The sequence below is a fragment of the Gadus macrocephalus genome, chromosome 1 (genome assembly GCF_031168955.1).
Source record: "Gadus macrocephalus chromosome 1, ASM3116895v1".
In the NCBI taxonomy this organism is placed as follows: domain Eukaryota; kingdom Metazoa; phylum Chordata; class Actinopteri; order Gadiformes; family Gadidae; genus Gadus; species Gadus macrocephalus.
The window spans coordinates 19216137-19243915 of record NC_082382.1 but is presented as its reverse complement, the minus strand read 5'-3'; the positions used below and the strand labels follow the sequence as shown (position 1 = coordinate 19243915).

The window sequence follows — 27779 nt, the reverse complement described above, 5'->3', positions numbered from 1 at the left end:
GACCCGTGACTCAAAAACCGTGACCCGATCCGAACCGTGAGCTTTGTGATCCGTTGCACCCCTAGTTGGCAGGCAAATGTGAGTGAGTGAGTGAGTGAGTGAGTGAGTGAGTGAGTGAGTGAGTGAGTGAGTGAGTGAGTGAGTGAGTCAGTGAGTCAGTGAGTCAGTGAGTCAGTGTGCGAGTGAGTCAGTGTGCGAGTGTCTGTGTGTGTCGTCTAAACCTGCCTACAACCTTGGATGCAGATAGTTCTACATAAATATACATAACATATCTAAAAGCTTGATTGAGTCCTGTGCTGTAAGTCAGAGCTAGCACGGCCCGCTACAGTGAATCAATAGGTGCTCTCGGCGGGGGGGGGCACTGCTCGGTCTAGGAGCCATCTGTGGCGTGGGGGCTGGTTCTGGAGCGCGGAGCGCGTGGGAGGCCCAGCGAGACGAACCCCGCCGCTTTCTGGAAGCTTCTGCTGGCGTCACAGCAGACAAGATGGAGGACGGGAATAGCAACCTGACTACTTAATTGCTGAATCACTTTGTGGCAAGTGGCAAGGTATCATAACCTTTTATCTTATTATGTAGCGAATTTTTTAAGACAGGAAAAACATAACCTGAAAATGTCCTCCTTGAAAATAGTCTTCGAAATACGCACGCATTATTGAGACACAGTTTAAAACGACAACACCCCACAAAGTGAAACTAAAAGTAAATGAAACACACGTCTTATAAACGAGACGGAGACGGTCTATCGATTCCGTGAGATGACGGACAGCCAGCCGGACCAAACAGACATATCGACAGACGGACGGAGAGAGAGACGGATGGATCTGCTTTCTGGAGGTGATTAAAAGCGGTTTAAATCTCTCGACGGTAGCGAGCTGCCAAACTCGCTGGTGCCAGGTGTTGGCAGAGGAGGTGGAAGGGGCTGTGTAACATTGTGGGGGGAGGAGGGGTAGAGAGCTCCAGTACGCAGTACAAGACATAGACCCGGCACCTCAGAGTGTCAGATAGCTTGCTCTGGTTCAACAATCAGTCCCCGTCAGCATCACTCAAACACCGCTGCTGACGGGCTGCTCCAAAGAAACACCCACCTTCATCACCTCCTCTCTGGTGGCTGTTACAGAGGGCTGGTGTTGGCACAGGGAGGCTGGGCGGAGGGAAGGGGGGAATGGGGTGTGTGTGTGTGTGTGTATGCGTGTGTGTGTGTGTGTAAAACACACTCTTTGTGCATTTCACAGATAAAACATAAATGCAATGCATTCATTGATTTACCCCCCTATTTACGCATGTGTTTATTTCCCCGTGAAGGAAACATAATCGGTAAATACATTTATTTTGACTCTCAGAAACATGTGCCGAATGATCTCTTATTGTTTGTCGCCCGCTTCTCCCCTCCCTCCCTCCCGCCGCCTCGGCCCCAGGGTGTGAATTGAGATGTCACCCAGGATGGAGGGGTGAGGAGGGGGAGGGTCCCATGGGGGAGCAGGTGGGGGCCCGGCCATGCCTGTACACGCAGCATCACACTCGCCACTTCCTGGAAAACACCAATGTGTTGTAGCCCAATGCTAATCACACACGGCATAATTACATTAACGTGTGTGTGTGTGTGTGTGTGTGTGTGTGTGTGTGTGTGTGTGTGTGTGTGTGTGTGTGTGTGTGTGTGTGTGTGTGTGTGTGTGTGTTTTGCACACACACACACACACACACACACACACAAACACACGCAAACACACGCACGCACACGCACGCACATCTTCTCAAAGTTGTAGCTGATGTGGACGTTTAAAGCAATGTTCCATCCTAGGAACACTTGAATAGTATACATCCTGTACTGTACATATCATAGTATGAAGTACAGCGGGAAACTTACTTGAAATTATTTGCCAGAATTGTTTGACAGCTTGATAGCTCAACGCTAACGAATGCAAGGTCAAATAGCAAGAAGGTTTCTTTTAAATTAGTAATTTGGATGCTTGAGTAATATAAAATGATTTGGTTTTTGAGCATATGGCTTATGATATTATCTGGATGTGTGCTGCCTCCATAACTGTTGGTGCTTCACAAATCCATGCTTATCTGAGACTGCAGACCCAGAGCTGTCAATCAAGAGGGACGCCACACAAAGTTCCCGCCCCCAGAAGAGCAAAACATGTTGAACTGATCAAGATCGAACAAATACAATTTCTAGGAAACCACGAACTAATAGTCTCTCTTAGACACATAATATTTCATAGGACGTTTTTAACTCAACAAAGTTATAATAACCATCAAAGACTATTTTTAATCATGTTCTATTACAGTTCCCCACACACACAGTCGAGGGAAATAAAGCCTATATTTGGGTGGTCGTTGGAGGATGATGGCAAAATAACGAGATCCTAAGGGGACTGAAGGAGCTGCTTTGATTAAACCGCGGTCTCTCTCTCTCTCTCTCTCTCTCTCTCTCTCTCTCTCTCTCTCTCTCTCAAAATGTGTATGCGTGTGTCTGCGCTGCATGTGTGTATGTGAGTTATCTCCTTCCGCCCCTTTGTGCTCCTAATATTAATAATTCTCAGTACAGATAACGGACATGTTGGATCAAAAGGGTCCCGGTTCATTCATTACCAGGGCTCCTGAGGGGGGAGAGGGGGGTTCCTCCCTGTGGCTCAGCGGGTGAGCGTTCCAAAATGGAGGATGTATTGTAGCAGCGAGTGGGAGGGGAGGTGAACATGGCGAGGGGCTTTAGGGGCTGTGGTGCTGGGAGATAAGATAAGAGGTGGTTTTTAATCCCGGGGTCTTTAAATGGCAAGGGAGGGAGAAGAGGACATGTGGTGGAGCAGGGTTTAGTATAGAGCGGTTGGCTCACTTCATGCTCTTCACGGGGACAAGCGGCCTTGCAGACTTTAAGCATTATGTGTCTTCAACGGAGGCTCTACAGCGCATATTGCTCCTTGCCCCGGTCTGATTTCATTCAATATCTTCCAAAAATTCCCCAAATCAAAGACATTTTGTTGTAACTGTCGTGCCGGTTTCTCCCTTTATGTGCCTAAAGGTTAGCCTGGCACCGCCCACCTACCTACTTCCGCTCAATTTTCATTTCACTTCAGTACTTCAGTACTTCTGTCCAAATGAAATGAAGTACGATGGTCTGGTAGGACCAGGCTACCTAAAGGTGGCAGCATACTTCAAAATAAGTGGATTGTATTTTGGCTTTTGAGACCGAAGAAGTTCCTTGCATAGAAAGTTTTTTTTGACTTTTTACTACTTTAAATACAAATGCCGGCCAAGTCTTTCTGACTGTTAAGACACAATGTTTGCAATGCTATCGTCTTTTGAGATTTGGGCAACTTCAAAATCTTTCAGTTTGGCAAGAAATACATTTTCTATCAGGTCACTGGGTTCTTACACGAGCTGGGTGGTGAATCTGAATGCGCCTAGAACCAAGATGGCCGCTATGTGAACGAGACCCAGGCCTCCGCCCCCGCTTCTCCCTCCCTCCCCTCCCTCTACCTCCCGATTCCTTTTAATCACAAACTGCATAATCAAACGGTTCAAACGGCCCCCATGATGAGCCGTAACCATGGCAATGGCCCCGTAGTCGACACACGGTTTCCGAACACCCCCTGCGGCCTTTTGGTTTGGTTTTGTTTATCGTGTTTTGTGTCTGCCGTTTATCCAGATGTTAAGGTATTAGACAGACAGCGGGGGTCCCAAACAGTGGACCCCCGCTGCTGCGGAGGAAGGGGAATAGTTTAGAAAATGCTGTGTGTGTGTGTGTGTGTGTGTGTCTCTGTGTGTCTGTGTGTGCGTGTGAGCTACAGACTGTCACACTGTAGCTCTCTCTGTATACTTACTAACTGGACAACAACCTCCTAACTCATAAGTACATTCACAGGGTTGAGTTAAGGAACAAAGATATAAGGCCCAGCTGGCATGGTTTTTTCTTTTCTTAAAAAGTTAACATTTTCTAACGATGAGGCAGAAAATCAATCAATGTGACCTGCGTCAAGACCCAGCAACTGTTCTAGAACCATATGACATGATGGAACCACACAATGACACTCATCTCATTTATCTCTCACACACAGCCCTGCTTCTCATAGCAAGTGACATATTTAAACTTCATAGATAGATAACTCACTCTCTCACACACACACACACACACACACACACACACACACACACACACACACACACACACACACACACACACACACACCTCAGATGGATCTTCTCCTACAGACGGACATCCGCCTCTTTCCAGTCCCCTAAACATCCTGAATAAGTGATCTACTAAATACTCCCCTTTCCTCATCTAACTCCATTTTGACTACTCACTATTTACTGAAGATAAACTATCCTTCAATATATCCCACTTGTATAATGTGTGTATGTTAATTTACTTAAATACATTTTTGTATCCTCTTTAATCAAAAGCACCTTCCAGTGAATTCAGATGCGTGATGTCATCATGAAGTACAAAAGCTAGGTTTGTACCAGCTTGCTTTCTGGCCTTGTCGGACCCCTTTGATCTCTGAGGTTACATCCTGTGGACCAATGTGAAAATGCTCCCCATCAGAACTCAGTCGAGGGAGAATCAGTTCAATGACGAATAAGGGTGGCTGAATTATAGTAACAATGGCAACGCCCCAGGGAAATTTTGCGATCTACAGAGCAACCAAAACGATTTTAGTAATAGACTGAATAATTTTCCACAATTCTTTTTCGAAACAGACTGAAAAACGTTGGTAAAAGAGAAAAGACAAAACATAAATCTCCACAGAAGGCTTTCGTCAGGGGACAATATTCTTTACTTCAACCCGATTTGGCAAGATTGAGAAGAGAAGGAGACTCACTCTGATTGGCTAGAGACTTGTGACCAAGATCGGCAAAAATCTATGTGTTAATCTATTGCTGCCCAGGCAAAGCTCCCCCCCCCCCAACACAAATTTATTAGTGATTACCCCCACCATCAGACTGTAGTGGTTTTGCTTGTGGCAATCAACCGCTGTTTCCATGGAAACCACCAGAATGCTTCCTTGGTTTTTGCAGAGGAGGGGGAAGAGAACAAGAGAGAGAGAAAGAGAGAGAGAGAGAGAGAGAGAGAGAGAGAGAGAGAGAGAGAGAGAGAGAGAGAGAGAGAGAGAGAGAGAGAGAGAGAGAGAGAGAGAGAGAGAGAGAGAGAGAGAGAGAGAGAGAGAGAGAGAGAGAGAGATGAGATAGAGAGATGAGATAGAGATGAGAGAGAAAAAAAGAGACAGAAAAAGAGAAAGAGAGCAAAAGTGCGAACATGTGATAATGAGAGAAAGAATAAACCAGCCAAAGGAAAGACAGCAGAACAGAACACGAGAGAGGCTAAATAAAGCATCAAGCTGAGCTAATGGGGTTCTGACAGCCAGGACATGTTCTGCTCCTCTGATCTCCGCATGGATGGAGGCTTTCAACATACCTCGCTGCGACGCCGACGCAAAGGACTACTCTCACTCGCACAAGTTTTTACTGGCTGATTAATGAAAACATGGTATTATTCACTAACGCTATAGAGGATTTCCTTCCTTTCTTTATTTATTTGACAAAATACCTGACAAAATACCTGATACCTGAGATTTTGTCCTCAAATACACTTTGTATAACGACTATTCAGTATTAGAATGGGGTACATATTGCGAATAACCACTATGCAAGCCTGCCCTGTTCTGACTATTTTCCGACTGAATCATAGCACAGCATTCACGTGCGTTTACGTGAACATCCGGCGTCTCTATTTTGCCGACATTCATCTGCTTATGGCGAACGCGGCCCTACCATCTCTGATGAGCAGTAGAGCGAGAGCTATGGCAACCCCAAGGCCCACATACAACTATACTGTAGCTCTCATCTTGTCCTCCAACATAACAGGGTAGAGAGGAATGAGAAAGAACAGAGAGAGCCAAGAACGAGAAAGACAGAATAGTCGTCAAAAAGTAGATTAAAAATGTGTCTGAAAACTCGAGTAGCCCTCAAGAAGAAAATATATTAAAGCCTGCCAGCAGATCTGGGAGCAATATTAATAATTTAGCTCTGTTTACTACACCATGTGATGTGCTTGTTCCACTCTGTCTTATCACAAATAGATCCTTGCAGTTAGGTACCGCACCTTTTTACCAGAACATCAAAATGGATGCCGGACAATATGTATGAGATGAGCTGTATCCATCCTTCCCCTCACTGGCAGTTCAGGGTAAAATACGATTATTTGACTTCTGGTCAAATGATCTTGACAGGGCATGCCGACAATTGAATTGAATTGAACTGAAAAGCGATATAACCCGGAGCATGTTATAACTATAGCATTGTTCCAGGTGTGTCATTGATAATTCAACATTTAGATTAGGAGAGACTTGGGATAAGAGAGGAACAAAAAACGAGAGAAGTGAACACAATTCTTCTTAATTATTCCTTACACAAGGAAAGAGAGGGAGTGAGGGCGAGGGAAAGAGAGAGAGGAAGAAAGGGAGAGAGAGAGAGAGAGAGAGAGAGAGAGAGAGAGAGAGAGAGAGAGAGAGAGAGAGAGAGAGAGAGAGAAGGTGGAAAGGAGGACGAGATGGCTGAGGAACGAGGATGAGAGACAAAGAGGTGGAGGGCCGGATGATGAGGTCCGGGGACAAAATGCCCTCCGTATGGCGTTCCCCCTCCGCTTCCCTAATTGGACTGATTTCTGTGTGCGTTTCTTTGAGTGTTTTTTTCCAAATGAAAAAGTCAGCCATTAAACATCTGCTGCTGACGCGGCCGAGCCCTTGCTGCCTCCCTTCCAGCTGCATGCTTCTTTCTCTCCCACCTTCCTCCCCCTTTCACTCACTCTCGATGAAGAAGAGTTCCCCTTCAATCGATGGCGTCTGAAGTCCCTCTAAGCCTGGCAGAAGAACCAACTCGAGGGAGGAGAGGGTTTGGGATGGATCAAATGCACGCACGCACGCACAGTCCATTGATGGAAGGCTGCCATACACAGTGTGTTACCTTGACCTCCAGTAAACATGTGTCTTTTTGGGCTTATTGTATTTTTATCCATCTCACGATTAGCGCATTTAAGTTGTTTTGGTTTGTCTGGGATACACAGCTGGCTCAATGACAGCTTGATGAAATTAGAGAATCTGTTCATGGGGCCGCGGTGTCCCGTGTTCTCAGCATGTCGTTGTGGATGACAGGTTGGGTTAAATTACTTCATGTCAATGTGTCAAAGCCTTACATCGATTGTCATATTGGTTCAGCAAGCAAGCAACCGCTTTCCCACCCAGACTGCTAATCTGGGCATTAGTCTATTCTCGCCGTTTCTCTTGAGCCTTGCAATCTGCTCCAACCTTCATCGCTCCCCGAGTCGTTCTCAAAGCTTGCCACTCGTCCGTGTATATATTCAAAGTTATTCTTAGCAAGTCCCTCTTGGATTCATTTGTAAAATAAAAAGGTATTATTAACATCACCGCCCGTTGCCGCTGATGTTATGTCAACCTACTCGTAGGCTAACAAACCCTCATAAATAAAACCTTTGCGAAACAAACATTCCCAAAACAAACATTCACACACCAAACCAAAAATGGGCTAGTGGCTAGTAGTGCGTCCCGTCTTCATTGCCTTCGTCATAACACTTCACAACAAACAGAGCCATAAAGGAACCGGAGCAGGCTGCGTCTCTCTTGGAGGAACACACACACACACGCACACACACACACACACACACACACACACACACACACACACACACACACACACACACACACACACACACACACACACACACACACACACAAAAGAACTGTCTCCGCCATGCAGAGCCTGTAAACAAACTGTAATTTTCCATTTTCAAGTTCGTTCCTTGCCTTCAAAAACCACTGAAAGCCCCTCAACCTTGTCCCCGCTGCCCCCCCCCACACACACACACACACACACACACACGCAGAGCCCCTCGTTACATGCAGCAGGTGATTGCCTGTGGCCCGGCGCTGAACCTACCCGGAACACAGTGTTCTGGATAAACAGGCCGTCATGAAACAGTACTTCAGTACGCCGAGGCCAGGCCCGTAAAACCCGGAGCACAACATCCATCACTGAGAGGCAGAGGCCGCTAAATGACGGGAATCGGCTGCGCTAAAGCTTGATAAGGACATGGCTTTGTTTGTGCGTGTATGTGATTTAATCTGTGTGTGTGTGTGTGTGTGTGTGTGTGTGTGTGTGTGTGTGTGTGTGTGTGTGTGTGTGTGTGTGTGTGTGTGTGTGTGTGTGTGTGTGTGTGCGTGTGTGTGTGTGTGTGTGTGTGTATGTATTTATATGTGCCTGTCTGTGTGTATGTATATGTGTGTGTGAGTGTGTGTTTGTTATTATATGTGCGTGTATGTTTGTATCCATAGATGCGTGTATGTGAGTGTTATACTAACATGAGTCTTCAAGTCTTTATAAGAGTATTCAGGTCAAGGTACAGACTGAATTTGCATTTCCTTAGGCTAGTGTAGATGTAAGGGTGCTTAACCCTCGGTCGGAAGATCCTGGGTTTGATCCCCAACGTCCGCAGACTAACCTGTATGCATTCTTGTGAATGCCCCTTAACTACCAGCTGAACCACAGCAATGGATCCGAATTCGCTTTAAGTTGCTTTGGATAAAAGGACTAAATTGTGAACCTCAGGGGGATTTGAATGTGTCTCTTAAGGATGCCTTCATGATAAATGTCCCTTCTGTAATAAAGGGCTGGAATGGAATGGGAATGGAAGAAAGAGATAATGGTTGGGCTCACCTCCGTGGACGAAGTCGTTCATCATGCAGTCGTTAGGTCCCACCAGATGGATCAGGCTGGATTGGCTGAATCCAACAGTGTGGATCTCTGCACACACACACACACACACACATACACAAACACAAAAGTTACAAATCAACCTTAACAAATATAAAAAGTGTGTGTGTTTGTGTGTGTACCCCTTGTGCTTACAGTATGTGTGCGCACATTAGCGTGTGTGTGTGTGTGTTTGTGCGCACGTTAGCGTGTATGTATGCGCGTGCATGTGTTCACATGTGTGCAAGAGAGACAGAGGGCGAGAGGTGGAGAGCGAGAGAGCAAGACAACATTCACAATGCCGTCAAAGCTCAAAGGATGGTAATGGTATTGTGAATGCTGTAATGAGGCGAACAGGGGCAGGACTGCACACTGACACATACTCACAGTGCTCCCAGGAAACTTACCCTTCATTGGTCTCTCTGACGCACGCGATGGGAAGGGTTAAGAATCAAACCACAGTAATCAGCACAAGAACAGTGTGAATCACACACACCTCAAATCAGATCAAGCAACACTGAACTAGGGGCTGATTACGTTAACATGGATTGCATTTTATGATTGAATTACATTAAAGAACATTAACTCCTAACGAATCGGGGATAAAATCGGAAAATAAATCAGAGACTCCTTGGTTTGTAGGTCCCAAGCTACATTCATCGTGGCACTAGATGATGATTTCTGTGTGTTGATTGAAACCAGCTCTCAATTAAATTAATAGGCGAAACGATCAACACGGATTTCATGCATGCGTGCGTGCGTGCGTGCGTGCGTGCGTGCGTGTGTGCGTGCGCAACTGCGCATGCATCTGCGTGCATGTGTGTGTGTGCATTGCAGTACCTGGCTTGGAGGCTGGCGGGGGGACCTCCTCGTTGCGCTCCGTGGTGTTCTGCCTGACCGTCCTCTGGACCTCATGTCTCTTCCTGCCCGCCTCCTCCTGCTCCGGGCTGGTGTACTGGAGCCAAGGTACACTGCAGTTAGGCCTTTAGCTGTCGCTCAGCTTGCTTGGAGCTCAGGGTAAAATAAGCTGATTTGACTTCTTGTCAAAGGATCTTGACAGGGGCATGTCTACGTTTCCATTTAATTGAACTGAAAAGTGATGTAACGGGGGGGGGGGGGGGGGGGGGGGGGAGTTATAACTGTAGCATTTTTCCAGCTGTGTGCTTGATAATTCAGCATTGAGCTTGGGAGTTCTGGTACAGGGCATTAAGGAGCAGGTAGGAGTAGAGAAAGGGTCTTAAGGAGCAGGTAGGGCTTAGATAATACAGAGACAGGGTCTTAAGGAGCCGGTAGGGGATAGACAGTACAGAGAGAGAGCATAAAGGAGCAGGTAGGGGTTAGACAGTACAGAGAAAGGGTCTTAAGGAGCAGGTAGGGGACTCCTAGTTTGAGTTCCCCTGCAATAGACCATCCTGCCTCCTAAAAAGGATGCAACGCCAAGAACACACTTCTGATCCCCTAATCCTGCCCCCAAACAGGAAGCAGACGGATACCTTGATGGGCGGGACGTCCAGGATCTTATCCACGTTCTTCAGGGAGCAGGGAACGTACCACAGGGCCGCCTTGTTTGTCAGCTTCTTGGAACCTGCAGCCACAGGGAGCACACCAAGGTCCTGGTTTATTTACAGCGAGGGCCGATAATCCCGTGGTGAGGGTGTTGCCACTCACCACTCACCAGCCAATCACCAACCTCCATCCCCCAATGTCCGTCATGCAACAACAGACGAATATCAGAACGTACGAACGAAAGCACAATACAGGCCAGTTAAGGAAATGTGGACGCATTACGAAACCAGTCAGACTGCACAATTCTGAAATGTTTCTAACCCAATTTAAAGATGAAATGAGGCTGAATTATGCTAAATTGTGATGGAGAAAATCACATCACGCAGCATTAAGAAGCACAAAACACAAGTTGTCAGATACAGCGAGAGATATTAAAGTCCTGGTCGGATATATGAGGCAGCTTTATTGACACAACACAGTTTACGGTACAAAAACTCTATACAAGAATACTACTGAGTACACAGTATCTTAATTGATACTTTCTTCCTCAGTACCCACTGTGCTGTGCAGAAACAGTATGCTAATGTATTAGCACACCACGCAGATAATGTGTGATTGAAATGAAGTACTCCACATCCACATCGATACACAGCCTCCCCTTCCACAGAAATGATAGTCCATCAAAGACATTATTTGGCTGTGGGAGCTGTTTTTGTGGCCGCATCTATCAAGATCACCGGTGCACTGATGTAATGGGATATTGTGAGCAATGGAGTCCTCGGCAGCGTTCTGACAGTAAACAGTGTCTACAGAGTGTGTTTTCTAAATCATAATGTCATGTATTTCACACTATTTATAACCCTTCAGACATTTTTGTGTCGGGCTCATATACTCAGCTGGGAGTAGTTTCGTGGAGTTCTAGAAAGTTCTCAGTTTTCTGTCGATCTGGAGACAGAAAATAACGAATTCCACATCTGAGGATCGAGGTGGAGGGGGTTGTCATAGCGGTGTCTTCTCTCTTCTGCCTACACTTTCTTCCACTTCATTTGCTTACTAGCGGCAGGGGCCATTTTGAAGTGGTGTTGTTTTATGGGGGGGGGGGGGGGGATAATGAGAAAGGTTAGGGAGGTCAGAGCTGAACAATAGATCAAGTCTCCCTTGACTTACAAACAATCTTATTAAAAGTCTGATGCTGTCTGTTGCACTTCTAAAATCTCCCGGCTTCCTGCCGACATTCTGTTGCATTAATTTCGCATCATCACAGTCGTCATAACAACTCGGCGTCCCTTCTTCCTTCCCTTCACCTCTGTGGGGCCAAAATGGCAGCAGGGGACAACACAAGCCCTCCTCCTGCACTCACTTCTTCCCTCAGGAACAGGTGGCCCTGCAAAGACACGGGGGCTCAAACTCAGCTACAGGGGGCCGCAAAGAGCACCGCACCCAGTGGGGACCCCAGGGTGGAGATCAGGAGAGGGAGAGACACCGAGTCAGAACCAGGAGAGAGAGAGAGACGCAGAGTAGGAACCAGGAGAGAGAGAGACACCGAGTCAGAACCAGGAGAGAGAGAGACGCAGAGTCAGAACCAGGAGAGAGAGAGACGCAGAGTCAGAACCAGGAGAGAGAGAGACGCAGAGTCAGAAGCAGGAGAGAGAGAGACGCAGAGTCAGAACCAGGAGAGAGAGAGACGCAGAGTCAGAACCAGGAGAGAGAGACACAGTCAGAACCAGGAGAGAGAGAGAGACACCGAGTCAGAACCAGGAGAGAGAGAGACATAGTCAGAACCAGGAAAGAGAGAGAGACACCGAGTCAGAACCAGGAGAGAGAGAGAGACACAGAGTCAGAACCAGGAGAGAGAGAGACAGAGTCAGAACCAGGAGAGAGAGAGAGACACCGAGTCAGAACCAGGAGAGCGAGCGGCGGTGGCTTACGGGAGGGCGGCTTATGGGGAACGGCAGCATTAGCATTTTACGCCCGAGCGAGAGCGCCTGGCGGCGGTCAGGCAACGTTGCCATGCCGACCGCACTCTCTTTATAGCTCGCCGGCTCCCAAACGTATCGGCACGCAGGAAGTGGGGAACAGGGAGGCGTGCGGAGCCGCCCGCTGTGTGGCTACCTACATCACCATACAGACGGAGGCATGTACGGTTGAGCGCGTGTGTGTGAGTGCGTGTCCGCATGTGTCCGTGTGTTTGTAAGTGTGTAAGCGTGCAAGTGCGTGCTGCACAACCATTTCATTGTTAAGCCCAGTTCAGACCAAAGATTCACCTTGCAACGGCTTGCAACTCGCAACGCGCTGCAACGGGCTGCGACGCTAGGTGGTTTCCCTAGCAACTGTGAACGCTCTGGCACAGCTGAGAGCCGCAACAGCATCATTTGCGTAGGTTAGGTTAGATTAGTTAGGTTTGCAATTATTTTTATTTTTATTTTGCTTTAAAGTAGGCTAGAGTTACTGTGTTTTGTCATTCTCCGGATATCGGATATTTCAATCGGACATTTTTATGCTGGAGTGGACAGTACGGTACCGGGACGGAGTAAGGCTGTGACGTACAAGTTGTTCTGTGCTGTGATTGGCTGAAGACAAATAGTTAAATCGCCACGTTCTAAAACAGGACCTTGCGATTTGACATGTTCAATCTCTGGCAACTCCTTGCGACTCCTTGCAACGACCCCTTCACACCGCCCGTGCGACGTTCTAAAACCGTCTCGTTGCAAGCCGTTGCAAGGTGAATCTTTGGTCTGAACTGGGCTTTAGCCGCGACTTTCTCTCTCCAATCAGAGGAGCGAGGCACCTTTGGGGTTTGGATTTTCAAAATACCAGCGCATTAGTCAATAGAGCCATTTATAAAGCACCCTTATTGCATTGGCATTCATTGCACCGTAAATACAGGCGTAGCTTCATGATGCTTTTACTCGCCTTCTAAAGAGAACAGGGAGAGTCATCCTGAGACTCCCTCGGTGTAATAAAACAGCATGCACGTCAGCCTGCCAAGATGTCCACTAAACCTCTTGATGCGTGACTTTAATCTGCAATCTCAATATCTTGGCCAGCGTTTAGTGTGTTGGTGCCAGTGATCAGTGTTTAGGAGCCGTGTTTATGGTCAGCAACTCCAGATGTTGGCCCAGCTCCAGCGATTTGTGTCGGCACTACATTATAACATGACCCCCCACACACACACACATACACACACACCTCTTTTTCACATGCCTGTTCTCCCGTCTCTATTATTCACCTCTCTTCATCAGTCTCTTCGTCTTCTGCTCATTTATATTATATATATTCTCTCTCTCTCTCTCTCTCTCTCTCTCTCTCTCTCTCTCTCTCTCTCTCTCTCTCTCTCTCTCTCTCTCTCTCTCTCTCTCTCTCTCTCTCTCTCTCTCTCTCACACAGAGACAGAGAAACAAACGCAAATACAGAGAGACAGAGAGAGACACACACACACACGCACACACACACACACACACACACACACACACACACACACACACACACACACACACACACACACACACACACACACACACACACACACACTGAGAGACAGAGACAGAGAAACACACTTACAGAGAGAGACAGAGACAGAGAGAGACAAATTTACAGAGAGAGACAGAGACAGAGAGAGACACGTACAGAGAGAGACAGAGACAGGAGAGACACATTTACAGAGAGAGACAGCGCCAGAGAGAGACACAAACATAAGGAGAGAGACAGAGCCAGAGAGAGACACAAACATAAGGAGAGAGACAGCGCCAGAGAGAGACACAAACATAAGGAGAGAGACAGCGCCAGAGAGATACACAAACATAAGGAGAGAGACAGCGCCAGAGAGAGACACAAACATAAGGAGAGAGACAGAGACAGAGAGAGACACAAACATAAGGAGAGAGACAGCGCCAGAGAGAGACACAAACATAAGGAGACAGCGCCAGAGAGAGACACAAACATAAGGAGAGAGACAGAGCCAGAGAGAGACACAAACATAAGGAGAGAGACAGAGCCAGAGAGAGACACAAACATAAGGAGAGAGACAGCGCCAGAGAGAGACACAAACATAAGGAGAGAGACAGCGCCAGAGAGAGACACAAACATAAGGAGAGAGACAGAGCCAGAGAGAGACACAAACATAAGGAGAGAGACAGCGCCAGAGAGACACAAACATAAGGAGAGAGACAGAGCCAGAGAGAGACACAAACATAAGGAGAGAGACAGCGCCAGAGAGAGACACAAACATAAGGAGAGAGACAGAGCCAGAGAGAGACACAAACATAAGGAGAGAGACAGCGCCAGAGAGAGACACAAACATAAGGAGAGAGACAGCGCCAGAGAGAGACAGATGTAGAGAGGGATCTCTGTGCTCCATCTCCCACCCACCCTTCCCCGCCCCCCATGAGAGATTTTCCATCGTTGCGCGCCAGCAGCAGCCGATTGCGCAGAGCGAGAGGTTAGAGACAGGCGACGAGTAAGTGGAGTTCATAGGAACTTGAGGTAAACACAGATCTCTCTTTACATGCGGAGGACATGGAACGTCGAGTGTAGCTTTCTAAACAGAAATCTCTATTCAAACATCATCATCATAAACTAATAGGGGCCCTCGAACATCTGACGTCCCAGTGTGTGTGTGTGTGTGTGTGTGTGTGTGTGTGTGTGTGTGTGTGTGTGTGTGTGTGTGTGTGTGTGTGTGTGTGTGTGTGTATGTGTGTGTGTGTGTGTGTGTGTGTGTGTGTGCGTGTGTATGTGAACGTATGTGTATTGCTCAACATCTTGTGTGTTAAGACTGTGAAATTCCATGTACTGTCCAATAGCATGAGACACAGCTTGTCATGGCCCTTCATTATGTATTTCAGGGACAGGGCCTATGTCTGTGTGTATGCTCATGTGCAGCATGTGTGTATCTATGCATTAGTCGCATCAACCATAACGAGCACGCATTAGACTGCATGAGCAAGGAAGAACGTGTGCTTTCCATGTATCCCAACTCTGTGTGTGTGTGTGTGTGTGTGTGTGTGTGTGTGTGTGTGTGTGTGTGTGTGTGTGTGTGTGTGTGTGTGTGTGTGTGTGTGTGTGTGTGTGTGTGTGTGTGTGTGTGTGGTTGTGTGTGTATGTTCACATCTATGAATGATTAATGCGTGTGCTTGTTTTTAAGCAGGCACGTTGCAGATCCCAGACTATGTGCCAGTGCCTGCATGTGTGTGCGTGTGGATGTTTGTATGTGCTTGCGTACATGTCGTCGAACGTGTGTATGCGCGTGTGTGTGTGTGTTTATTTGTGTCATTATAGTCAATATTATCTTTTTAGAGTGTATGTACCTCAGTTTATATCTGAGTGTGTGTGTGTGCGTGCGTGCGTGCGTGTGAAGCCAGCAGGGACAGTCATCAGCCTCCCCTGGGGCAACGAGACCTGACGAGATGCTGCCTGACTGACAAACACACACACATGGAGGCACACACACACACACATACACACACAGACACACACAGACACACTAGCATAAACACTAACACAGGAACACACACAAGATATCTCTAGCATTAACATTAATGCATCCACACACACACACACACACACAGAATTGCAAATGCGAATGCAAAAACAATTTGCACACACATTCAGACTTGAATTCACATCTCATGGACATGCACACAGACACACACACACACAAACACACACGCACACACACACAATTGCAAATACGAATGCAAATACAATTCGCACACACATTCAGACTTGAAATCGCATCTTATGGACATGCACACACACATACACACACATTCACACACACACACACACACACACACACACACGCTTGCAGCGCGTGCCAGTCATGCCAACACTCCACACACACCCACCACACAGACTAAGCCACTCCCCCTCCCCTCCCCTCCCCTCCCCTCCCCCCAGCTCCCTCCCCCCCTGTACACAGCAGCACCGCGCCAGTGTTGAGAGAAATCATTGCCAGAATATCCCAACCCCATACTAGGTCTGGAGCCCTGGCCCCAGGTCCTCCCCGGTCCATCCATCATCCGGCAGGCAGCCCGGCCTGGGCAGGATCACACGCCAGCCCCCCCCCCCCGGCCCTGGCTCTCAGAGCTGCTATTCTTGGGAGCCACGGCACCAGCCGGTAGAGCGGCACGGGCTGAATCGGTGGAAGTGTTGTGGAGTCACACACACCCGCGTGTGTGTCTGATCAGAGTGGGCGTGGGACGGTGTGTAAGCGTGTGTTGGCAAGCGTGTGTGTGCTTGTGCGGATAATAGACGGTGTTTAGGGGGGCTGTCTTTGTATGTGTATCCAAGTTCGCTCTGTATGTGATTTTCAGTGTGTGCGCGCGTGTGTGTGTGTGCTTGTGTGTGTGATATGTGTGCTAGTAAGGGCATGACCTCATGTGCACACGTCTGCGGGGGAGGTGGGGGGAGGGGGGAAGCGTGCAGGTGCATTGTCCAGGTCTCACAGGGCCAAAGGAGTGGGCTGCGTTCCAACAGACCTGGGCTGTGTTCCAATTTCAGGAAAGGCTCCTCCGGGATCAATACAGTTTTTTTAATTGAATAGAATTGAACACTGTTTCCTAGGAAGGAAGTCCTATGTCTGAGACAGCCGATTTGCTTCTTTGTCATGAAAGGTGACGTTGCCGACTGTTGTGGGCCAAGCAAAACGTTGAGACTGGTGTTACAAACGTACATCTGGTAGACAAACCTCCCAAGCTTATGCTGTCTAGCACACACAGATATCTTCAGTCCGGTCGGCAATAGAACCACTCATTGGAACGCAGCCCGGGTCTCGTAGGAAGCCGCGGTGAGTGGAACGGCCTACAGAAGTACTGTTGGAATGCAGCCCGGGTCTGACTGGGCCACAGTCAGAGTGTGAGACCGGACACTAACCCAACATGACAGAACAAACCGACGTCAGCTGATGTTAACCTCTCCTTCCCGTGCGCCTCCGCTGCTGGGGAACTTTAAAGGGCCAAACGCATCATGCGCTCCAGCGGCACTCGTGCACATACCTGCCCGTGCACACGTGCACATACCTGCAGACACGCGCACAGCACACACACATGCACCCGTGCACACAGCCGCAGACGTGCACATGGGCACGTCCCTGTAGACATGCACATGTGCACACACACAAGCCGACGGCACGAGTCCCGCACCCGCAGACGTGCACACGTCTTCAGATGCGCACGCATGCACACACCTGCAGAAGTGCACACACAGACAGACGTGCAGACATGCCCGTGTGCACACACTTGCAGACGTGCACACACAGACACACCTGCAGACGTGCACACACCTGAGACCAGACCATCAGTTGGCATGGCGATATAGCGATGATGGAAAAATATGAGAGCGGGGAATCCCCCCGGGAATCGGGTTCTCGGAACGTTGGCTTTTCCCAGTCTTAAAGGCTAGGTTACGGTAAACTGATCCGCTGTCCGGCCTTATCGGAACTATCCATGCAGCTTCCTGATTGGTCGATATTATCCCGATCACTGATGAAATCTCCAATAACTATAGTGATGACCCACACAGACCCACGCACTCACGGTGAATATGTGCACACTGTAGGTGTTACCCTGAGTTACAAGCTTCTGGAAAAAAAACACAATGAATCAATGAAGAGAAGAGACAGGAAATAGAAATTCTGATTGATTAAAGCTTACAAAACCCCATTCACCATTCTGCAGGCCAATGTCACTCTTTGTCTTTTTCTCACTGGTGCCAGAAGCACACTCTTCCCCACTTTCTTTATTTCATCAAAAATGTTATATAACGACTAAATGAATAATTGAAAAGCTACCACCAAAAGCCACTCAAATGTAGCAATCTGGGCGACCAACACAGGGTGACCAGTGTATCATCCTTCACATAGCTCCCCCCCCTGTTTTCCTCCCGGCCTCCCTCCCTCCCATCCCCACTTTTGGTGATCCCCTCCCTTCACGAAGGACCCCTGTGTTGAGGGCTGTCCGTGGAGGTGCCCGTTTAAATTTTGCTCTCCACCTGTCATGTCACATCTGTGCACTCAGCGACCGACCGGCCCACCGGCCACGCAACCAGGCAACCAGGACAAGGCTGTTGCCAGGGCAACGGTCGCCTAGGGGATTCCTCTTTGTTTCTCACACCTCTTTTTCTCCCCACGACTCTCTCTCTCTCTGTCTCTCCTTCTCCCTCCCCTCTCTCGCTCATCAAAGTATTACTGGTACGTGAACGTTAATAAATGAGCTACTGCTTAATGGTTCAGGGCATAAGGAGCGCGTCTTCCTGTGCGTCTCGGTTTAATGTGTGTGCATGCGTGCTTAAGTGCACACACTATCAATAATTTGAGAGATGCTGTCTGCCAATGTTCGGTCCCTTTCCATTTGCTCTCAGGAAACTCACACTAACTCTGAGTCAGCTCATTGACACGCTTGCAAAGCAACACGTGCACGGCACGCACACATTGCTAAGCCAAAGATAATCAGCCCCGGTAACCAATGAGAATTTGCCTCAGCGTGACAAAGGCCACGGTGATTACCGCATTGCTGCTTGTAGTTGTTGCACTCCAGTCAAGGCTTGTAAAACAGTGACTCATTAAGGGGTGGGGAGTGGGGTTGTGTAGGAGGGGCGAAAAAGCTTTCAACCGCTGCAGCGCCTTAAGTCCTATGCTGCCATCTAGTGGTGAAAACAAATATAGCCCTTTGACCCCATTAACCTTCTCTTGGACACAACAAGAGCAAGGTAATAAGTGATCATGGTTAGACTGTTGTTTTATCAATTGGTTGCAGTGTCAAGGAATAATAAGGATTTTGGAAGGCATGTATAGATAATAGAGGTGGTTTGCAGATCAGGCCATACTAGTGGAGCGAACATGAGATGGAGGGCAGAAAGTGTTCACGGGCTAGACATACACTAAGTAAGTTGTAGTAAGTTGAGATGAATGTTCCTTGGAGGTTCATGGTGTGTTCAAGCTTTATGTTTTGATGATACAAGGGTTTCTAGCAAAGTTAATAAGGCTTGTTCTGCCGGGTTAACGGTAGTAAAACCCATTTACATTTAGGGCATTTAGCAGACGCTTTTATCCACAGCGACTTACAATAAGTACATAAGTACAACCCATTCTTAGCATAATGACTTGGGAGCAGTTTTAAAAGGAAACCTAAAAGGATACACTAGTTGCCAATTTGTGAACCCAACCAAAACGTGATATGCCACCAGGCTTTTGATAGCTCTCATTTGATGTCTGGTTTAGTACGAGGTCTTCATGATAATTCACTATGTCGAGTGAATCAATAGCGGGTAGAGCGTTAATATCGTGTGATGAATCCTATTTCAAATACGGCTTGATTCCAAATTGAGTTAATTTTTCCTCGTATCACTCCCACAAATTTGGTTCCACACTGTTTACAGAATCAACTACAGGGTCATCTCCTAGCCTGAAGCCTTGGAAGCCCGTATGTTTCCGTGTGCGTTACAGAACGTGAGAATGTGAGCTATGTAACATGGCTGCATGCTTGTGTGGGAGGTATGTCAAAGGAGTGTTTGTGCTCGTGTTTTAGTTGATGGATGGTGATTGTATATCCGTTCATCTTATCTACGCTGGCATCACAGCAGAAGTAGGGTAAGGGTGAACCTGTCTAGAAACAATGATAATTGTATAATTTCATCAAATTAAACACAGCTTTGAATCACCTTGTTAATGAGAAGGGTTGACTCACATTTTATTTTACATTTAGAGCATATAGCAGAGGCTTTGGATAAAAGTGCCTGCTAAATGCCTTAAAGGTCCCATGGCATGCTACTTTATGGATGCTTTAATATAGATATTAGTAGGCCCAAAACACAGTATTTGAAGACGTTCCCTGAAATTCAGCCGTGGTGCAGAATTACACCAGGACATTGGTTAAGACTGTTCAGTCACGCAGACCATCCGCCATGGTCCTACCAGTCATCGGAAGTGATCTTTACCCACGTGGACGCCTCTCAGTCACTCCGTCATACATGCCATCGATGACCGTCCTTCTCCCTTACCTGTGAGGACGTTCTCGGACATGACGTGGACCTGGACCTCCACCGAATGCTCGGAGGTGTAGGTGATCTCTGCACACACGTGGGCCACCTCTCCGATGAACATCGGCGACAGGAACTCCGTCTTCTCCACCCGCCCCAGCACGGCAACGCAGCGGTCCTGAGGCAGAGAGGACAGGGCGGACACACCGTGAAGACGACGACGAGCGATGGGGTGTACGGAGGCTAGGCCTTCCGATGGATGTGGCAAGGCATCGTTATTTATGTAGCACCCCTCATACACAAAGGATATTCTTAGTCCTTTACATACGCAGGAATCACATTTGAAAGGACAATCGTTTAAAGACAAACCTAAAATAAAACAATTAGGTCAAGAGTATATGCCAGCCACAGAGCGGACGTTACTTTTTTCTTTCATGAAAAGTAACGGCAAGCAGAAAAGTCTGAGCCCTGATTTAATAGTATATGTTTGTCTTCTTCGGGCTGGCCAACATGAAAACATTGCTGAAGAAAGCGAAGTTGAAGTTGTTTGAAATTATTATGAGGGCTATTGAGGGAAAATGCTAGGAAAAAGAAAGCATGATGAACACACTTTAGTTACTGCGTCTCCAAATTACTAGATTCAATCTACTTAAATATACTTTGCATGAGTTCATGTTTGTATATGGACCTAACCCTTCAAGGTTCATAAATGTACAGTCATGTATTCATGTCTTTGATATGCATCAGTAAATGCAGGTAGGCAAAATGTAGGTAAAAGGTGAACTTGGGTGTGATCGGAAGTAGCATCAGACATGGCGCTCCTTTACGCTACAGGTATGCACAAGATAAAAATAAGCTAACTTGTGTGTGCAGTACTTAATGTGTTTGCTTTCCAATATAAGTACAAAGTTCACAGCTACAACACTCCTACCACCATCATAAAATGACTGATATATATGACCTGATATGACTAAAAACACCACCACTACCTTATACTACTAGCACCACCACCAACACTACCTGCAACCATCACTACCTGCAACCATCACCACCACCACCACCACCACAATCACTACCTGCTACTGCCACCACCACCACCACCACCACCTAGTAACACCAACACCACCACCACTACCTTATACTACTAGCACCACCACCAACACTACCACCATCACTCCCTTACACTACCACTACTACCACAACCTACAAACACCACCTCCACCACCACATAATACCCATCACTACCATCATCCCTAACTCTCCACCTCAAGCTGGTGTGCAGTGAGCGTTCTGGCACCGATTGGCTGCCGTGCATCACCCAAGTGGGTGCTACATATTGGTGGTGGTTAGTGAGGTCCCCCCTTCACTTTAGGCGTCTTTGAGTGTCATTAATTATTATTATTCTTCATGTTTAACCTCTGTTTTCCTTTTATTCCTAGTCTGTTTTACATAGTTTTGAATGATGACTATATGCTCTGTAAGGTGACCTTGGGTGTCTTGAAAGGCGCCTCTAAATTAAATGTATTATTATTATTATTATTATTATTACTACCTAATACTACTAGCACCACCACCACTATCACTACATACTACCACCACCACCTAGTAACAACACCACCACCAGCACTTCCTAATACAATTAGTAACACCACCACCACCACTACCACCATCCTTACCTAATACTACCACCACCGCCACAACCTACTAACACCACAACCACCATCACATACTACCACCATCTCCACTATCAACAACATCACAACCTAATACTACCACTAGCACAACCTAATACTATTACCAACACCACTACCTTATACTACCACCATCACTACCTAATGCTATTACCAACACCACTACCTTATACTACCACCATCACTACCTAATGCTATTACCAACACCACTACCTTATACTACCACCATCACTACCTAATGCTATTACCAACACCACTACCTTATACTACCACCATCACTACCTAATGCTATTACCAACACCACTACCTTATACTACCACCATCACTACCTAATGCTATTACCAACACCACTACCTTATACTACCACCATCACTACCTAATGCTATTACCAACACCACTACCTTATACTACCACCATCACTACCTAATGCTATTACCAACACAACTACCTTATACTACCACCACCACTACCTAATGCTATTACCAACACCACTACCTTATACTACCACCATCACTACCTAATGCTATTACCAACACCACTACCTTATACTACCACCATCACTACCTAATGCTATTACCAACACCACTACCTTATACTACCACCATCACTACCTAATGCTATTACCAACACCACTACCTTATACTACCACCATCACTACCTAATGCTATTACCAACACCACTACCTTATACTACCACCACCACTACCTAATGCTATTACCAACACCACTACCTTATACTACCACCATCACTACCTAATGCTATTACCAACACCACTACCTTATACTACCACCATCACTACCTAATGCTATTACCAACACCACTACCTTATACTACCACCATCACTACCTAATGCTATTACCAACACCACTACCTTATACTACCACCATCACTACCTAATGCTATTACCAACACCACTACCTTATACTACCACCATCACTACCTAATGCTATTACCAACACCACTACCTCATACTACCACCATCACTACCTAATGCTATTACCAACACCACTACCTTATACTACCACCATCACTACCTAATGCTATTACCAACACCACTACCTTATACTACCACCACCATCACTACCTAATGCTATTACCAACACCACTACCTTATACTACCACCATCACTACCTAATGCTATTACCAACACCACGACCTTATGCTACCACCACCATCACCATCTCTCCTTGCTTTGCCTACATACTAAATATACTCTATAAATATAAATCGAGAGCATAAAACAGACAGAGATATCCTCACCCCATCCTGCGTGTTGCAGTGGCGCGTGCTGATGATGCCCCCGGCTTCCTCGATCATCCTCAGGATCGTGCCGCCGTGCACGCTGCCGAAGATGTTTGCATCGTCCGGTCGCATGAGCCTAGCGGACAACAACACAGTAGGGCATGGTGAACGCCACGGCGTCTTGCCGATGTTACTCCTCGATGCGTAATCACATGTTAAGCCTGCGCTATGGTATCTAGGTTTGGTATTTTTATTTATTTGTATGGTAAGAATATGTAAACAACACATAGTAGATGCATTAGCATCACACAGCTATATATTATGTAAGAATAAGCATAACACAGCGAAGATACATACTATGGGTCTGTTGCTCCTTTGACCTTTGACCCTTGGTTTGAGGCAAAATACACATGAATTTTAAGAACAGTGAGAGTTCAACTTTTGCACTTAGGTTAAACAGCAGGTCACATATCTCTTCAAGTGTCTTTGATATTGTGTCATGTATCAGACACATTGATCAATCAAAGTGTGCCATACATATCAGAGCAGCTACAAACAAAAGTATACTTGATGCACCAACAGTTCATGAAAACAACTGGAGAGTATGCAGAGTAGCTGCCGGGATCAGAACAGGTTGAGTAGTAGTGCAGATAGGTTACCAGAACAAGATATGTTGACTGGAAGTGCTAGAACACAAGTATCACTTTGTCTTATTTATTACAGTGCCATTCATTCCTTTACTGTTCTGACGCCTCAACTGAAACCAACAAAAGAAGATCAGAGGTCGATGTCATCCTCAGACTACAATGTACTGCTTCATTGTGAATCTGTCTCTCTGTGTATGTGTGCCTGCATTGTATGTACGTCTGCTTGTCTGTCTGTCTCTCTGTCCGTCTGTACTGTATGTGTACATTTGTCTGTCTGTGTGTGTATGAACTTGTGTGTATGCGTGTCTGTGTCTGTCGGTGTGTGTCTGCAATGTGTGTCTGCATTAATCGGTGTCTGTGTGCATTAATGTTCTTACGTACTGTTGGTGTGCGAGTGTGTCGGCTACCTGCTGAGCTGGTGTCTGGTCCCCAGACGGGGGTCGCTTCCCTGTTCCTGATACATCTCCCTACTCAGTTTCCTGATGAGGACTTGTTGCCGTTCATTATGCAATCTGCGCTCCTCAATCATCCGTCTAGTGCTCCGTGGCATAAAGCAATTCATCCTCGGTCTCTCCGTCTCTCCAGTCCCGGTGACTGTAGGTGACTCTCTCGCTAGGCCGTCTCCCCTCTGTGTGCGAGTGTCACAAAGCGACATCCACATTCATGTTTCAGGACGAACACATAGTGTTCTCAACCACAACAAAAACGTTGACTCCGCCTCCGGAGCCATCCCTACTATGATACGCCGGTTGAACAAGGACATCTGTCAGTGCAGCGCGGTTGCCATGGGAACGGGGCCACAGCTACCAGTTGCCTCTTAGGATGTAGGCAGTAGGTAGCGACCTAGCAGGCTGTTATTAATGCGAGAAGGCACCGTGCTGTTTGACCTGCGCTGATAAGCACTTTGTTAGCACAACGTGCTAGCTGAGCCGTAGTGTAAACTGCCCTTTTTTTTTCTATTTTACTTCAACAGTTCCATGGTTTTACCATGTCAAGTAACATGCCACATATGAAGAAATTGTCATTTGTATGCCTGTGAATTTGTATTTTCTTAGCTATAAAAACATAGCTATAAAACAAAGAGGTATTGTCCAGGTTAGGCTCAGATGGTGAAACGCCATGGTAACTGAACCGAGAGAAGTTTTAGGTATCGGAAACCGAAGTATTCTGGCATTCACTGAATTCTCACCCCGTTAACCTGAAAACAAGCTCCTTGAAACCCAGCTCAACAAACAGGTTTCTGCTTTGAGAATGGAATGTGTCAAAACATGCGGTCATAATCATATAGTACTTTTCAAAGTCCAGAAAATGTATTTATTACAAGATTATAACCTTAAAAAAAGGAAAATTGAATTGGGTATTTTGAATTGATCCAGCTAATACATCTTACAACTTGTACATGAAGGTATATTAACAAAATAATAAATAAAATAAAAACTAAACTACTTCAACCTTTTTAACCCCCTAATAATTTGTAATATTCCAATTCATTATAAAATTAGATTATCTTCCTATATATATTTTAATCTGCATAAACACACAACAATAAAGACTACCACTGGTACCTGTGAGGAAAATAGCCAGGGAAAAGATGGGACGATTTGAACAACCTCATAATAGTCCATCTCGTCGGAAGAGCAGTAGAAATTCTGGTCCCAAAGGTGAACATGTTGACGGCAGGAGCCGTTGGTGTGAATAAAACTGCTTTATGGTCGATTAGACCCGTACCAGGGATGGACAAACCACATGTCACCAGGTGAGAAAGGTATGACTTACTACAACCCCAGCAACCAAGACAGGCCGTCGCCTTACGCCATTGTTTCAGCTATCTATCAATAGCAGCTTTATCTTAATGTAATGTGTTTTTGACAGGTACTGTAGAACATTTACAGTTGTGTTTTCTACTAGCATGTACTCACACACAGTCACTTGACACACATGGATGATAAACACTAGGCTTGTACAGTGTCATTTCAGGTTATGGTGGTTTCTTGTTGGCAATGGGCCAATGGGTATTGTAATGTTTAATGGTTAAAGTGGGGGCTGGCCACATAAATACTTTTAAAAGGCTTCAAATCGCTCTCATATCAGGCTTGGGACTCCTGAACTGTGTCCTGTGCTTTAGAGATAGGACTTCTACTGCAGACTGAAGTTATGGATCGCATTGTTATGTATTTTGTGTTTCTCTCCCAGACTATTGTGCAAAAGGTCTTTCCTCATGCCTCAGTAAAATAATCGGTCGCGTCTACTGCAGCGGGCGCTCCACCGAAAATCATGTTTAATTTCTGTTTACTTGTAAAGTAAACTAAAGTATTGCTGAATCAATAGATTTGTGCCTCAGCTAAGGCTCTGCACTGACGTCCACATGTTTTATATAGATGACTGTGTCCGGCTCCCAGACATAATCAGGATGTGGTGAGCTGCTAGAGGTGTATATTCTCCAGCATCTGTTTCTAGGGGCATGACGTCATCACGAATAGCTCCTCCCCCTAGCAGCAGACCCCGACCAGGCCGCGTGACTGGACGATACGCTATCGGCGTTTTTCATTTCCCAATAAAAAGAAAAATATGAAAAAGTGAAACACCTGATCGACTTTGGTTGACCACATGGTCGAAAGATATTTTCCTCTGTCTTGAATAGCAATAATAGTACTGTCATGGCATTGTCATTCCATACCGTTATTCCAGTCGGTAAAGTTTCTTCAAGTGTATAGAGTAGCCTACTTTATATTTATAAAATCTTACTGCAACGGAGACCCTTGCCTTGGCATGACCATGATATTTGTATAGCCTAGTTGAATCCTGCTCTACCGGCGAAGCATCGTGATGAGAGTATAACATTCGAGAGGCCACATCCGTTTTATGAATGAATGAATCCTACTTCTGCCATTCGCCCCGGGTCGTATTAACGCATAGCCTCAAAGCACTTGATGTGCATAGATGACGTTCATAACCAGATTATCTGGTATTCAGAGCAGGCGTGGCGATGCCTCGGTACCTGGAATGTAGGCTACAACCTACAAGATCTCCCCGGGGATTATGTTATCATAAACCAGTCGGATGACGTCGTTGTTCCCCCGGCTATTCGATTCTTAAAACAACCGGGTTACACGGGAGTTTTAAATAGAAATATGCATACAGCCTACCTGCATAACTGAAGAGAAGACACGGCAAACGCGCACTTGTGTTCGGACATTGTGGCGGTATCTCCTGGCTTGGATGGTTGAGTCTGGGCGCCCAGTTTGCAGTGTAGACAGATGGTACTACAGACCCCAGCTTCGATATGCCGTCTAATAGTAGGATGGCTCTGCACCTCAGGTGTCCTTGGAAAAAACGATGAACAGCCTTCAAATTGGACGGTGTAAATTATGAATTAGAAACAGTAGGACCGGTGTTCTCGCAGAGTCATCGCGTGGGTTGATGGGACGGTTTAATGTGCCGAATCTGCCGATCTGCCTATTTCCTGTTCCACTAAACCGGTAGTTTAAAGCTTTCGACGTTACATTTCCCATAGATGGTATTAGTTGTCATTCCGCTTCTTGGCTTACGAACATAGGCGGGAAAAGAAAAACGTCAGCAACCCCTAGCAGAGAAAACAATTACAATTCTCATTGCGTGGATATCATGTTGTCATGCTAGGAAATGTATGCTAATGTATATTCGTAACAGTGACAGCAAGGCCTATATAGCATAGGTTGTTGTTGGTTTTGTTATCTATATTAATACATTTTTACGTGGCTTACGGATTCAAAATATTTTCCACAAGGTTCAGATCAACACAAAGGGATTTCCGTACTTCTTTAAATGCGTCGATGCGAGGCGTGGCCAGTAGAGGGCAGCAGAGACTGTCTGTTTGTGAAGGCGTCTGTTCGACCAATAACTCCATCAGAGCAACGGCTTAAAGCGTGCGACAGGTGCGTCACACAAGTCCCTTTTTCTCAGTAAGGAG

General features: G+C 46.4%; 1 protein-coding gene across 5 annotated transcripts; it reads right to left on the bottom strand.

The window, feature by feature from the left end:
* Positions 1-8138: 8138 nt before the first annotated feature.
* On the bottom strand, positions 8139-27601 carry acot7 (acyl-CoA thioesterase 7). 5 transcript variants are annotated; one of them, XM_060051372.1, is made up of 8 exons: positions 26977-27601; positions 24238-24458; positions 23202-23319; positions 20272-20428; positions 10266-10357; positions 9613-9727; positions 9180-9194; positions 8139-8823 (listed from the first exon to the last, which is right to left on the bottom strand). In XM_060051372.1, exons 1-8 carry the CDS (start codon positions 26980-26982, stop codon positions 8660-8662), a joined length of 888 nt encoding a protein of 295 aa, XP_059907355.1. In that variant the 5' UTR covers positions 26983-27601; the 3' UTR covers positions 8139-8659. The 5 variants fall into 5 exon arrangements, with proteins under 5 accessions (XP_059907355.1, XP_059907366.1, XP_059907385.1 ...); XM_060051383.1 differs by lacking the exon at positions 9180-9194 and having other exon boundaries at positions 26977-27600; XM_060051402.1 differs by lacking the exon at positions 24238-24458 and having other exon boundaries at positions 26977-27596.
* Positions 27602-27779: the final 178 nt, after the last annotated feature.

Coding starts and splice junctions, on each gene's coding strand:
- acot7 (XM_060051372.1), bottom strand. Junction 23,320..24,237: donor ACCAGACACCAGCTCAGCAG/GTAGCCGACACA, acceptor GTTGTCCGCTAG/GCTCATGCGACCGGACGATG. Junction 9,728..10,265: donor TGGACGTCCCGCCCATCAAG/GTATCCGTCTGC, acceptor CCTTGGCTCCAG/TACACCAGCCCGGAGCAGGA.